Source organism: Eleutherodactylus coqui, chromosome 11 (assembly GCF_035609145.1).
Source record: "Eleutherodactylus coqui strain aEleCoq1 chromosome 11, aEleCoq1.hap1, whole genome shotgun sequence".
Lineage (NCBI taxonomy): Eukaryota > Metazoa > Chordata > Amphibia > Anura > Eleutherodactylidae > Eleutherodactylus > Eleutherodactylus coqui.
In genome coordinates this window covers 77058378-77074608 of record NC_089847.1, presented here as the reverse complement: position 1 = coordinate 77074608, position 16231 = coordinate 77058378, and the positions used below count along the sequence as shown (strand labels likewise).

At 42.4% G+C, this 16231-nt stretch overlaps 1 protein-coding gene across 1 annotated transcript in view; it reads left to right on the top strand.

Moving 5' to 3' along the window:
• SLC12A4 (solute carrier family 12 member 4) overlaps positions 1-16231 on the top strand; it is a 246864-nt gene that overhangs the window by 103094 nt on the left and 127539 nt on the right. The window contains exon 5 of the mRNA XM_066582693.1: positions 4745-4799. Coding sequence (XP_066438790.1) covers positions 4745-4799 — 55 coding nt within the window. The remainder of the gene's footprint in view (positions 1-4744; positions 4800-16231) is intronic.

The following is a 16231-nucleotide window of genomic DNA, read 5'->3' as shown; positions in this document are numbered from 1 at the left end:
ATGTCCATTTTACGGCACTCATTTCCACCTGAAAAATTTAAAATGATGAAATACATTGTGTCCAAAATTGATTCCATTTAACCCCTTCCCACTCCAGGGTATAAGTTTACGTGCTGGCAGCGGGATACTGTCTTCAGCCAGCTCTCGTGATGTTATCACGAGAGCCCCGCCTGTTGCCATGGCAACAGGACGCCAGACACTGGCGTCCTGTAGTGCCAATGCCTATAATGGCTGTATAAGCGATAAGGCAGGGCAGTAGCCCTGCCATGCCTTATCACAGCTATCAGCAGTACAGTGGTGAAAGTCCCCCAGGGGGACATAAGTTGTGTGAAAAAAAGATTAAAAAAATTAATTTAAGAAAAATGTAAAAAAAAGTTAAACCCTTTTTATGCTTTGTCTCATATTGGCATAAAAAAAAGTTTAAAAGTAAAACCCCACATTTGGTGTTGTCGCGTTTCGTAACGACGCGTACAATAAGCTGCACATGCTTTTGACTGCACGGAAAAAAGCATTAAAGCTAAACTGAGGGAAAATGCTAATTTTTAGCATTTTGCCTCCATAAAAACGCAATAAGTGATCAAAAAAGCCGTATGTACCCCAAAATGGTACTAATAAAAACTACAGCTCGTATCGCAAAAAATAAGCCCTCGTAGAGCTCTGTACGTAATAGTTACAGGACTTTGAACGCAGCGATTTAGAATTTTTGTCCAAAAAAAGGGTTTTTATTGCAAAAGTGGAAAAAACTAAAAAAAGTAAAAATTTTGGTATTGTTATAACCGTACCGACCCGCAGAAAAAATGGTTTGTCATTTATGCTGGATGATTAACGCTGTAAAAAAAAAAAATCATCTAAGCTGGGAGAGAACGCATCAATTCTGCCAATAATAAAAAAAATGTTTTACAATGTAGTCAAATGTACCCAAAAGTGGCACCGATAAAAACTACAGTTCACCACGCAAGAAACAAGCCCTTATACGGCCGCGTCGACTGAAAAAGTTTTGACTTTTGATAAATGGAAAAGAAAATCCGCCAAAAATCATTGCGTCCTTAAGCCCAAAATAAGCCATGTCCCTAAGCTGTTAAAGAATACAAAGTTGTCCTGTAAAAAAATAAGTTTTCATAAAACCCAACTTAAAAATAAAACGTATGGATTTGTGGGGAAAAAAAAATTTCATTATGTATGACAAAGCATTTTTGTGTCTTTATGACCTAGCTGGATTTGGAAATTTTGTTATTTTAACAGAATAACTCTAAAATGCTCAAAAAACAAACCTAGATAAAGTGTCTTAGGCGAGCTATAATTAAGATGAATAGATGAAGCTGCAAAATGCAATTAAATAAATAATTATGGGGGCTTTAACTGTCCGCAGTTCTGCATATAAATCTGCAGATCTCGTAAAGGAAACTAGTTTCTGTCGAAACCTAAAGAGAATTACCTTTCACCACTTGTACAGAACCCAACTAGAGGTTCAGCCATTTTGGACCTAATATTAACCAATAGATCTGACAATAACAGGGGTGCAGGCCAGGGGGCACCTGGGAAATGATGACCATAGTCTAATAATTTTTCACCTGTCTTTCAATAGGTAGTTATCAGGAAGCTATAAAAATACTAACATTTAGTAAGGCAAAGTTAAATCTGCTTGGAGATGCCCTTAATCTTATTGACTGAGTGTCCTCAGGTAAAAGGGTGCAGACAATAAATGGGAGTTTTTTTTAAAAACCATCTCAAACGAATTAGGAATAGGAGAAAACCAATGAAGTAAAGCAGCAAAGGTGGAGACAGACTCCTTGACTAAGAGTAAAACTAACCCTAAACTGTTCTTTAGCTATATAAATAGTAAAAAGATTTAAAATGGAAAAAGTTTGCCTTTTTAAAAAGTAATGAGCGTAAAATTGTAGAGGTGGTTGGTAAAAAAAACAACTGTTTAACAGGATCTGCTTTCTTCTCAGTGTATTCACTCAGGTAAATGTCAGATGAAATGCAGAATGATAAAGGACCTATAACCAAGGAAAATGCAGAGCTGCCTTAAAGATTAAAATAAGCGAATCACTAAGTCCAATGGCATATACCCCCGGGTTCTAAAGGAATTAAGTAATGTCTGACACAAGGAAATTAACAATGGTCGTCTAGACAGACAATTGTTTCTTATAATTAAGGACTATATTGAAGAGGTCTGTTTCACTGCGTTGCTGCATAGCAAATTGGTGCATAGTCAAAAAGTGAACCTGGAAATGACAGGCCAGTAAGTCTAGCTTCTATTTTGGGTAAAATGTTTAAGAAGTTTTTAAGAGATGCTACCCTGGAGTACCTCAATAAAATTAGCTGTATAACTCCGTATCAGCATGATTTTATGAGGGATCAGTCCTGTCAAACCAATCTGATCAGCTTCTACGAGGAGGTAAGTCCCAGACTGGACTGGGGCGAATCACTGGATCTCATTTTAATGGGAACTTGGCTTGAATTACCAAGCCTGCCTACTGCAGGAAGAACAGAGCTATCTGCTTCCTGCCCAAATCAGCTCAGGGTAGAAGTGCACTGACTCGGCGAGCAGCTATTTGGCAGGGACACTGGGTGACAAATCCCCACTGACCTACTATTGATGACCTGTCTTGAAGTTGGGGCACAAATAGTTTACAACTAGGCAACCCCTGTCGTGGATTTCCTTTTGCGTCCAACGACTTACTCAATTAGGGATGTTTACACCCTTCCAGATTAATTATGAATGGATTATGCACATAAGAAGTTTTCACACTGACACAGGTTCAGCATGTATAAGCTTCCTCAATTCTGCTTTATTTGTGGGTGCGCAGCCTCTTTTAACCCCTTCCCGCTCCAGGACGTACCGGTACGTCCCGGGAGCCTGGTACTTCCCGCAACAGGACGTACCGGTACGTCCTGGAGATGGCGCGGTATCACATATGATCCCGCAGCGGGAGCCGGCTGTCAGTCACAGCCGGCGTCCCGCTCCAACAGCGGGGGGACATCGGAGATGCGCCCGCCGCTGTTAACCCCTTCCCTGCCGCGATCTAAGTAGATCGCGGCAGGGAAAGAGTTCACAGAGGGATCGCGATCCCCCCCCCCCGTGTCTCCGGCCGGCTCTCACGATGTCATCGCGAGAGCCCGGCCTGTCACCATGGCAACAGGACGCCAGACACTGGCGTCCTGTATTGCCTGTGCCTATAATCGCTGTACAAGCGATAAGGCATGGGAGAGCAGTAGCTCTGCCATGCCTTATGACAGCGATCATAGGCACAGTGATGTAAGTCCCTCAGAGGGACTCAAATAGTATAAAAAAAAAAGAAAAGTGTAAAAAAAAGAAAAATGTAAAAAAAAAAATGTAAACCCCTTTTTTATGCTTTTTCTAACATTAGCATAAAAAAAGGGAAAAAAAAACTAAAACCCCACATATTGGATAATGACGCGTCCGTAACGACGTGTACAAAAAGTTGAACACGCTTTTTATTTTGTACGACAAAAAGCATAAACAACGCTAAAAAACAGAGGCAAAATGCTAATTTTTAGCATTTTGCCTCACAAAAAATGCAATAAAAGTGATCAAAAAAGCCGTACATTTCCCAAAATGGTACCAATAAAAACTACAGCTCGTCTCGCAAAAAATAAGCCCTTAAAGAGCTCCGTACATAGAAAAATAAAAAAGTTACAGGACTTTGAATGCAGCTATAGAGAAAAAAAAAGATTTCCAAAAAAAAGGGGGTTTTATTGCAAAAAAGTGTAAACCTAAAAAAAATATAACAATTTTGGTATCGTTGTAACCGTACCGACTCGCAGAAAAAATTGTGTCATTTATGCTGCATGATTAACGCTGTAAAAAAAAAAAAATAAAAAAATCTATGGCAGAATTGATGTGTTTTCTCTCCGTTATCAAAAAAAAAAATCAAAATTTTACGATATTGTCTATGTACCCAAAAGTGGCACAGATAAAAACTACAGATCGCCACGCAAAAAACAAGCCCTTATACGGCCGCGTCCACGGAAAAATAAAAAAGTTATGGCTTTTGAAAAATGGAGATAGAAAAATACCAAAAAATCGCTTGGTCCTCAATGCCAAAATAGGCCGTGTCATTAAGGGGTTAAAGAGTTTAACATATCTGCGCATTTGGGCAGGTCAAAGATTACATAGTTACAATGTATTGTTTAATTATTGGATAAGCATCTTGAAATTCTTCCATCCTCCGGTCATCTGCCATTGGCCATCATGTGGTAGCAGGACGAGATGAGTGGGTTGTCTTGGACCCACGTGTGGTTCCTCCGATATGATTGGATATTACAGCTTGAACTATTAATTGCATAAATTTCCCATGTTATTTGCACAAGTTTCCAGTAAAACTGCTTGGGTTATTATTGCAGTAGCTGCTTCAGACTGTGGTTATTTATGTCTGATTTTACTTCTTCTAGAGTTACTAACTGCTAGCTTTGTTTACAGAGTTTAGTAAGCAGAAAGTTTCATAAGAGGAGGTAGATATATTGGATACATTAAAGAATATATATCTATATTCGTAGGAAAAGTAGACAACAATGGAAAAGTACTGTCATTTGGTATACAGAATGCTAAACATATAAAAACAGGTCCACTGTCCACAATCCAATATAGATATATTGGATTTCTACTACACCCCTTTAAGTGTTTGTGTGTATATCTGTATATGTATATAATATAGTTTGATTTGTATGACCTATCTCTGGAAAATGTCCCACACTTATTATTTTTATTGTTTTACAGACTCTACTTACAGCTATATCGATGAGTGCCATTGCTACAAATGGTGTTGTACCAGGTAAATACTATTTTATATATGAATAAAATATTTGCCTTTTTTAAAGTTGTTAACTTGTTTGGTTTGTTTTGCATTTTGACACCAGTTACTGCCTAGTGTATGATGATGCATGATTCTCAAGTAATGCGTATTCTATATGTTGTGTTGAAGTTGCCAATGGTAATCCTCTTATCAATTAGTAAGAGGGCTTTTAGATTTTACTCTTTAAGGACCAACCAGTTCTCTGTCCTTTTTCTTGACGCCCTCATATACATGCCTACTAAGTTGGGGCAAGTGTGCTTGCGTTCTAAATGGCGAGTTCAATTAGCAGCTACCAGACACTTTTGGCAGTGGCTTATATAATCTGAGAACATGAGGAACAAGCATATTGAAATCACTAGGTAGGTGACAAGTGTCTGAATGCTGAGGGACAACCGCTGATGACCGTACCATTAACCCGTTTGAATGGAGCTGCAGTTCATGTGCACTGCCAAGTGCCGATCAATTCAAAGTCTAAGCAACTAATTTAAGTTAGTGGAGTATGCTTGGTTTTCTGTCAGTCCCATTGACTTTCAATGGAACTGCAGTTGAGCATATCTCCTTCCACTCCATTCAAACGAGCAAAAAACTTGTTGCGTCTCAAAGGTAGGACCCCCTGCTGCCAGGCATACCAATTATCTTGTATTGATCCCAAGACAACCTTTTTAGGCAGGAACACGCTTTCCTGCCAAGTTATGTTTAAATCCTTTTTATTTTTTAATTTTATTTTTGATTTCTTGAACTGGGCTGCCAAGTGTAGTCTTAACCTTTTTACAGGTTTAGTAATGGCATGAATAGTTAGGCCTTGCTCACACAGGTGTTTGCAGAAATGCTGCGTTTACTATGGTTTCAGCAACATTGTTGTGCGCTTCTGACAACAGTTTGGCCGAGTTTCGGCATAGCTAAAAACACGACAAAGGAAGCTGATAAAAAAAGCAATGCTCTCCTAGCTGGCGCTGTCCGATTGCTCTGATTGGCTGGCTGAGGCGGCGCCCAAGAACCAATCTGAGCAATCTCTTGCTGGAGGTGGGGTTTTCAATCGGCATTGCCAGCACTGACGAGTTCACGGAAAGCCTGCAGGAGGGCCAAAGAGCAGTGGGATGGACCCGGACTGCGCCTGCTAGGTGAGTATGCAACACCCCAGAGGGATGACCCCAGACACTTGACTACTGTGCAGAGCTGGGAGGGCTAAGTGTTAGCTTGTCATGGTGGCACTTACAGGCTCTGATCCCTAAAGGACATCACGCAGCCAAGGCCAAAGCAGGATCGCAGGCCACATTCGACACCCCTAGGATAGGGAATGCCAATAAACAGGATGACAAGAGTAGTGTTAGTTATCATTCATGACGCCACCATTCCCCCACTCTGGTATGCTACACAGTGGAGAAAAGAACAGACTTATGTATAGTACTTCGGGGCCCAGGAACTGTTAGGGCCTGGTATAACTTTTACTTAAGGGGTTTACTTTTACAACACAGGTATTTAGAGGAATGCAGGTATAATTCTCTTTTAGTGACAGAAGGCTAGAGATGGGGGGGATACACAGGATGAAAACCGGTCCTATAGTCCACGTTATCTATATGGCACCTCCAGAGTAGGAAGGGGCTAGGGGTCACTTTACAGACAGTCCGGCAGACAATTATTTAAAGGCAGGCTTAGACCATAAACACCCCACACAGCAGGTGTGTGGGTGTAACTCAGCGTACCTGTGCGGTGATCCTGACTTTGGCTGCACAGGAAAAGCCTGTAATTGGTACCTGTATGATAGGCTCCTATATACAGAATTATTAAAACTGCTCTATGATCTTGGAACTCCATTCACATCCAAACTTCACACGCTATGGGGTATCGATCCTCTTCCTCCATCTTCACCTAAATGGAAGCTAAAGGTGCTTCCATGTGGCTCTGTGTTAACACTCTCTGAGAGCGTGAAGAGGTCTTCTATCTGAAACACTCCTATTTAAACCTTCACTCATACCACATGACATGACAATCAGGCAGTGATTTTATTAGTTAACCTATCAAGTGCCGCAGCTGTGCAACACACAATGGATATAACAAGACAGGCTTTGCACAGTGCATGTACATAGGACAAACCTGTATGATATTTATGAAAGGGACCAGGATGGTGTTCTGGGCCACTACAAGAATTGCTTTTTTTTTTTTCTTCTCCAGTGCAGCTAAGGGTGTTAAGCGCTGCCAAAAATGCTGTATGAAGTTGTGCTGCTGTAGTGGCCCAGAACACCATCCTGGTCCCTTTCATAAATGTCATACGTGTTTTGTCCTATGTAGATATGTAGGTGCAAGCAAAGCTTGTTCTATCATATCCAGTGTGTTGGACAGCTGCGGCACTTGAGAGGTTAACAGTAATAAAAGCATTGCCTGCGTGTAGATGTATCAGTTTGTCTTGTCATGTGGTACAAGTGAGGTTTTAAATGTGAATGCTTAGGAGCAGGAAGAAGATCCATCTGGTATGCTACAGAGTGCTAACACAGAGCCACATGGAAGCACCTTCAGTTTCCATGTAGGTGAAGATGGAGGAAGGGGAGCAATATCCCGTAGCATTTGGAGCGTGGATGTGAATAGAGTTACACTATCAGAGAGCCCTACAAAAAATTTCTGAACAGGTAACAGTTCACACTACAGGCTTTTCCTTTGCAGCCATTCAAAGTCAGGATCACTGCACAGAGGTACTTGACTGAGTTACACCCACGCACCTGCCCTGCAGGGTATTTATAGTTTAAGCCTTCCTATCAATTGTCTGCGGAGTGACCCCTACCCCCTTCCTCCTCCGGAGTGCTCCCAATCCAGGAGTGGTGCCGTACAGGTAAAGTGGACTGTAGAACCGGTGTTTATCCTGTTTATCCTCCCTACCTCTGAGCTCTAACTTGCTGTTACTTGAAGTGAATTGTACATGCATTTCCTTGAATACCTGTTTTGTAAAGTTTATTATTCACTAAGAGTTATACCGGCCCCTAACCGTTCCTGGGGACGATGGGTACTATAACAAGACTAAACAAACGCTCACATTCTTTCCTGCATACACTTGATTCTTGTGGCTCGGCTATGTATCCATCCTAGGCAATTCGTGTAGTCCTTCACGATATCCATTAGGAATTTTAGTAAAAAAAAAGTCCGCCTTCATAGGTATGGAAAAAATCTTTAGCCTTTATTAGTATCACAGCATAATAAAAACTTGGAGTGCGTTTCGGTCAGCGGTTTCATCCCACATGTTTTTAATGTTTTTAATTGTATGTGCATTATAAATAGATTCAGTGTTTTCTTGTATAGCATAGGTTGAACAAGGTCAGACGCTGACCGAAACACATTCCAAGTTTTTATTATGCTGTGATACTGATTATTAATAAAGACTAAAGATTTTTTTTTCCCCAAACCTATGAAGGCGGACTTTCTTTTTCTTTTTTTTTTTACTAAAATTCCCATTGGTAGTATACACAAGTCTGTGTGTTTGCTTTTTTTTTTCGCCACGTAGCCAACTGGTGTGTGGCAACAGTGGTGTCACGAGTGCTAAGTACCATTACCCACATCAACCTGTTTATTGGCATTCCCTAGCCTAGGGCTGTCGAAGCTGGCCTGCGATCCTAGTCTGGCCTTGGCTGCGTGTCATCCCTCCGGGACCAGAGCCTGGTAAGTGCTGCCGTGATAAGCCAGCACTTATCCCTCTCAGCTCTTCACGTTAGCCAGGTGCCCAGGGTACTCCCTCTGGGGTGCTGCACTGTGGTTTCAGCTTTTAAAATGCACAATAAGCTCTCTGCCTGGTTATTACTTTATAATTAAAATCAGCACCTTGGGGCATATATCCATAAATGCCTCACCCTCGTACCCAAATCTTGCTGCCCCCTACAACAGTGTCATATTGCTGCAAAAATTGTGCCACACAGATGGTGCCGTCTTAAGCTCTCCCACATAGTAACTACCTCTGTGCATCCTTACACTTTAATTGTGCCCTTTTTATGGCATACGGTAATAGTCCTCCAAAACATTGATGTCCACTGTGCTTCCCACATAAAAATATTGCCCCTTAGAATATTTAAATATTTAAGTCTCCTACAACTGAGAATCAATCTTCTGCATGCCTCTTCCAGGCTATACAGTCAACTGTGCAGTGCAGGCATACATGATTGTCCTGGCATCTGTAGTCTGGCTTATGTAGCAGAGCAGTTGGGACACATGCTTTGAGCCAAGCTAAGACTCCCTTGCTTTATGTGACCAAAAATATACCCCATGAATTCCCTCACTGTTGTATCCAAGCACAGGTGTGACCATTAAAGGGGTTGTCCCGTGAAAGCAAGTGGGGTTATACACTTCTGTATGGCCATATTAATGCACTTTGTAATGTACATCGTGCATTAATTATGAGCCATACAGAAGTTATTCACTTACCTGTTCCGTTGGTAGCGTCCCCGTCGCCATGGTGCCGTCTAATTTCAGCGTCTAATCGCCCGATTAGACACGCTTGCGCAGTCCGGTCTTCTCCCTGGTGAATGGGGCCGCTTGTGCCGGAGAGCTGGTCCTCGTAGCTCCGCCCCATCACGTGTGCCGATTCCAGCCAATCAGGAGGCTGGAATCGGCAATGGACCGCACAGAGCCCACGGTGCACCATGGGAGAAGACCCACGGTGCATCGTGGGTGAAGATCCCAGCGGCCATCTTGCTAAGGTAAGGAAGAAGTCGCCGCAGCGCGGGGATTTGGGTAAGTACTAAACTTTTTTTTTTAACACATGCATTGGGTTTGTCTCGCGCCGAACGGGGGGCCTCTTGGGGAAAAAACCGTTTCGGCGCGGGACAACCCCTTTAACACCTTTTCTTTTCTAGACAACCAGAGTAATGCCTATTAACCACTATCCTACATTAGGCCACCAGGAATGTGTCCTTCATTGCTAAAAGCCACTAGGGATGTTTTCACTAATTTCAGTGTTTCTAGAACCAATGGTACTCCTCCTTTAGGGTATGTTCATATGTGGCAGATGTGCTGCGAATTTTCTACAGTGAAATTGGCTGCAGAAAATCTGCAGCATATTACAATAGTGACAGTGAATAAGATTTTGAGAAACTCCCCTCACGTTTGAAATATCTGCCTTGACACGCCTTGCGGATTTTCAGTTTTTAAGTTGATAAAGAAATATCTGTAGTGAATAGTATGTGAACCACTGATGCAATTGCCATAATCATGTCCTCAAACAATGAGATATATTGCTTCCCAAAGACCAGTTGAACAATCTATTGCCTTCCTATGAGCCTGAACTCTGTTAAGAAAAAAAACAGGTGCTCTAGTGGTTCTTGAGAATTCAGATGAAAACACAAGTATTTATTAAGAATTAATCTTTTTATAGTGTAAACACATTTTACAGCACTAGTGTGTAGAGTTCAAAGACATGTCCATCTAGTTAAGTGGATTACCCCCCCCCCCTTCCCCCCCAAATCCCCTTTAGTGTTGATCCAGAGGAAGGCAATAAGCCTGATGAGGTAGAAGCCAAATTTCCTCATTTTTAAGGGGGAAAAAAAATCCCATTATTGGGCAATCAGAATAATCCTGAAATGAACAACACTTCTAAAGTGATCGGTGACCATAACATGTCCTATAGTTAGAGGTAACATGAATAGACGCAATAAGACATCACATTGTTTAGTCACCTGATTTTGTATGTTAACAATAGGCGTGAAGATCCTGCTTACTAGAGCTTACAAATTGAGGAAATAAGGGTGACATGAGGTACAAATAGTTTTTCCTGTATAATGGTCCATCTTTTATATAAGACAAAGAAGAATTTGATTAGGGAATGTAATATACCTACTGCAGCGACCGAGTCGCAAGGCACACCACTGAGGAGATGGCGGAGTAGCTGTTAGAATTGTCACGGTGGCAGTACCAACTCCTCCCCTAAGGGACGTGTGTGACCCTTGGCCAAGGCACTGACAGACATCTCCAGGCAACGCTAGGATATCGGTTACCTGAATAAATGGTGTAGTGGACTTAAATAATTCTGTCACAGGTGATGCCACTGTTCCTTAAAGAGTTAACTTGATAAACTCAGTTGCTGGGAATGGTTAACAACTGGAACTTAACTTGAAGACAGCTTGATACAGGCTCACAATTTTCTGTAGAAAATGTCACACACCAGTGCAGGAAAGACCAGGATGGAGGTCAGGCAGAGAACACAGGATGACACTGGTCCTACAGTCGAGTTATCTGTATGACTCTGCTCCTGGACACACAAACACTCCACTGAACACTCACTTTTAGGAAGCTTCTAGACACTGCATGGTGAACTCGCGCTTCTCTTCTCCACACTCCCTTTCTCTCTCTTCAGGATAGGGGTCCTGGGCATGAACCTCCAGGGTACCACCCTTCAATTCTTCACCACATGAGGGTTGAAGCTACCGCCCTGTTGGTGGCACTCACTTTCTGATTGGCTAGAATGAAACGCTTCACTTGTACTCACATATATCTTGCATGCTCAGGTGACAACACAATTTGTTACATTTTCCAACATTCACAGACAGTAACCTCTTACATGCTGCAGCTGTTCAATACTCAACTAGTGACTGGACAATTTGCACAGAGCATCCACACTAAAGACTTGACTATTACAGCAGTTATAGACCATTATGGAGGGCCATATATATACTTAGGGACACTACACTACCTAAAGAGAAATGTGCTTTTAGAGACTGCTTAAAAATGTGGTCATTGGACATTAACCTCAGTTTTTGTAAAGAAATTTGAGCTGAAAAGCCAAGGGATACAAATTGTGAACCAGAAGAAAGTAACAGTGGTATTACTACTATATATGTATGGCATGAAATTACTAAAACATCCACATCAGAGCTATTAAACGTTAAGCAAGCAACAAACCACTTTTCATATCTTAGGGACTACAGGGTAAATTTATTCATTGTTTTGTTTGCTGTAAATAAGTAAATTGTGGCCCAAACATAATTATGCTACAGTTTGCAATTGTTTCTAGAAAAATAAGCTGGATTAAGTGGAAGGGAGTAGGGTCAGCAAGCTTCTGACAATTAGTAACCCTTTCCAAACCACTGTCTTCCTACATTCTGATTTGAAACTTGTACAGCTCAAATGTCAGAAGACCTCCGACAGGGTGTTCTTACAGTTTATTGCCAGCCACTCCGCTGTTGGAGCCTCTCTAGCGCGCACACACAGGCTTTAGCCAGCAGATGGCACCGTTGTTTAACAGAGAGCCTCTAAAATTAAACATGAAATGGTATAAATTATCTTAGTAACTTTTCCCCTCAGTGTATTGAAAGAAGTTTCAAATTTTAAGGTTTGCTTCACTAGACTGTTATATTCACATGTATTATGTGGTGTTTACCATGGCATGTATGGGGTTTAATGGCCAGAATCAGTAATTCCTTATCCCAGCCATTGCAGCAGGGTGTATGTTTCAGCTGACACCCATTGTTGATGGCACATGCACAGCTCCTTACTCTTATCTAATTATGGCCTTTCATAACTTTGCAAGGCTTTCTCAGGCATAAGTTCTTTGACTTTAGTTCCTACTTAGTGCCACTTGCGAGGAAGCAGCAAGTAAGTAATTATATGCGTCCTCGTTGCGTGGCTACACTCCCCATACACTATTTTGGCATGTATGCACGCTTAATCTGCAGAAAGATAGTACATGCTGCTATCTTTTAATTTTTTGTTTTTTTGCTTTAAGTGTGAGAGGTACAAAAACTGCAGGGACCATACGCTCGTGTGACAGAGGCCAAAGACTGTTATGAGTGATCTTGGACTTCTGGAGTTTCGAGAAGTTACTAATGAGCAGTGTTGTTCCTCTTGATTAGCTGGACTTAAATGCCCAATTTTCACTAAATCAAATCTGGTTAGTCCAAACTGATTATTTTTTTTAATGATTTTTTTTTAGTGCCAATCACGGGGAAGTTGAATTTCCCATGATGCCTGCTGCAGAGGTCAGCATGCAGCCAATCAACAATCAGGGTGCCTTTCTGATGACACCAAATGTGTCCTCCATCTTGCATATGGGTAGCAGTTTCATTAAATGCCTGCATCACATGACCCAGCCATAAATAACATGGGCAAAGTGTAACCAGCGGCCAGTTTGCAGTTTGAGTACAGAACAGAAAAACTGGACCACATTTAAATGCCTATATAACAGGTGGTTTGTTAGGGACAGATTCTACGAGGATATATTGCTAATGGTGGGAAAGCTTGTATCTCAGCAGAGCGCTTCAACTGGGCTCTATTGGAGGGAGGAGAGTAAAATGCTACATCACATTTATATACCTATATGAAACAGTAGCAGGTACACAGCAGTCAGTCTGAATCAGTCAGCCATGAGCATTCCCCCTAAACTTTATTACATTCCAAATCCCCCCTTTCCTGCACCATTCAAAGCAGTCCACATGGGTCAGTTTGAGAAGATGATTGATCATTCCATGTCATGGATATCAACTGGCCAGTCCAAACAACCTCGGAAGAAGACCAAGACACTGAATAATGCACTGATGCCCAACCATTTTTTTCCTTCGAAAAGGAAGATGATGATGGGCCAGTGTGTGCTGTTAGCCCTCCACTGGCAATGTGTTCAGGGCGATGTGAAAATGGAGGTACAATCTCTCAGTGCACACTGTGAAAGAGTCCACTTGGGAGGAAAGAGACAACAAAGAGGAAGTGGAAGAGGATAAAGTACTCTATCTAATATGGAGGGGCAGAAAAAAAACTTGTCATGGCAGCTCACAGGGGGAGGAGAAGGAGACGGACATTGTGGAGCAGCACCATACCAAGGCAGGAAGTAGGGTGTTGCAGAAAAATTAAAGGTCAGTGCCACTGCCTTCGGGTACCAGTAGTTGCAGTAGCAGAAACATCAGGCCCACAGCATGCTCTGCTTACAGGACTTCTGCCGCATGGGCATTCTTTGAAACTGCAAGTGATGATAGAAGGGTGGTCATCTGTGAGATCTGCAGTAAGCGTTTAAAACGTGGCAAGAACGTAAAGAACCTCAACACGACATGTATGGAAAGTCATATGAATTCACACCATCCACAGCCATGGAGAGCCCCGGGCGAGAGGGCAAGGAGTCTACCTCAGCCTGCTCATATTCTACTGCGGTAGCTGCCTGTCCCTCTATCTCCCTCACTGTCATGTAGTGGCCCCTGAGCATGGAGAGGGAGATTACTGTAAGAGAAGTAGTATGTCTGCTACAGGCTTCTCCTCCGCACTTGATAATCAGCTTCAGAGGCAGGAGTGGGAAACAGACAATTTAAGATGGCATCATCCCACCAAAACCAGCTACATTGACCTCTACCCCGTATTTCACCATGTCCCAGGTCAGCAACCAGCCCTCCAGCTATGGGAATGTAAAAAAAATAAAACACCCCAACCATCCACGAGCAGAGCCTGAATACCACCATTGCACAGCTGCTCACAATAGAAATGCTGCCTATCAGGCTAGTGGACACTGATTCCTTTTGCAATGTGATGCTCAATGCTGATCTGCAGTACTAGATGCTCAGCTTTCATTTATTTTGCCTAAAAAGCCTTTTCTGCTCAGCACCACAATGCAAGAAGTAATGTGTCCCTGGTGTTGCAGAACGCTGTCAGTGGCAGGGTGCCACTGACTAGATACAAGGTCCAGCAAAAGGCCAGGAGCATTACATTTTCTTAACAGCACACTGGGTCATTGTACTGCAGTTGGGGCATGAAGGCAAAAGTGGTGGTCCAGGTTTCATGGTACTCCTAAGACTGGTGAAACCTTCATCTTTGTCTGTCCCCTGCTCTCTCATCTCCCTTCATCCTCCTTATCCAAAAACGAAAGTTTTCTAAAGCACAATAAACAGCTGCAGATCTACAACTTTTCCTTGAACTGTGCAACACTATTCGGGAGCCCTCAGGAATTAATAACAGAAGTGCGGTGACTATTATTGCTCTTTGTATATTTACTTTCCTGAGATTTTGAGTCTTTTAGCAAAGGGGAATCTAGAAAAAAACATGGGGTTTTCTTCTGGGAACATAATACTTTTTAACCTTTCTTGCCTTTGTTTTTTTTTTGTGCTGCTATTAACGCTCTGTGCTTTTATTTATGTCCTAGGCATATGAATGCAAGCATGATTGAGATGAGCTAAGCTTAAAGGGGTTGTCCCGCGGAAGTGGGGGTATACACTTCTGTATGGCCATATTAATGCACTTTGTAATGTACATTGTGCATTAATTATGAGCCATACAGAAGTTATTCACTTACCTGCTCCGTTGCTAGCGTCCTCGTCTCCATGGTGCCGTCTAATTTTCAGTGTCTAGTCGCCCGATTAGACGCGCTTGCGCAGTCCGATCTTCAGCTTTTCTCAATGGGGCCGCTCGTGCCGGAGAGCCGCTCCGCCCCGTCACGTGCCGATTCCAGCCAATCAGGAGGCTGGAATCGGCAATGGACCGCACAGAAGAGCTGCGGTCCACCGAGGGAGAAGATCCCGGCGGCCATCTTCACCAGGTAAGTAAGAAGTCACCGGAGCGCGGGGATTCAGGTAAGCACTGTCTGGTTTTTATTTTTAACCCCTGCATCGGGTTTGTCTCGCGCCGAACGGCGGGGCTATTGGGAAAAAGCCCCGTTTCGGCGCCGGACAACCCCTTTAATGATGCTGGTCACTTGAGGGTTGAGAGCAAAGACTATCTCATGAACTTCCGGTGGCTTGACCGTTATGGTCATGCAGGTGCGCCTTGTTTTCAATCCACATATGACCTGGCTCTTTGGGGAAGTTGAGTGATAAATTTCTACTTCAGTAATTTGGCTATCCATGTGAAGCTGGGTATTCGTTAAATTAACTTGGATTTACCCTCTGCGTCATTCTGAGGTCAGAGGTGCATAAAGTCTTTTACCAGTGGAATGAGTGAAGTGAATAGTCATCATTCACAGTACTGGACAATGTGTATGTCATATATTTTTCGGTTGGGTTTTGCTGTAAAAGTAAATGGCTTCAATTTCAGTTGTGAAAGGCATATAGACTATATATGAGAAGTATAAAACCTTCACCACAGAGACTAGAAAGCTATGACCTAAAGCATGGAGTAAAGCAGAACTAATGCAAATGGTCAAGGATGTATCAGACTTCCAGGACCAGCCTATGGCTTTCCCCAGATATTAAAAGGCTCCAATGCATTTTTGAGACTTTGGCTGGATCTAAAGGAGAAATAGTAGAAGGTACAACCAGAAGCTATAAAATGACTTGGAGAGAGGTCCCAGGAACCAAAGAGGACTATCATAAACTTGGCCCCATTGTAGAAGACCAGGGCATATCAGGCAAAGTTGTCCAGTCAGCTGATGTTGCACACAGTTACCGTGGTGCAGCTCGAAGTAAATTGGAGAGCCAATTGCAATTACTTAGTGTATACTTGAGCAATTAAAATTGTACTTGACTTCATTT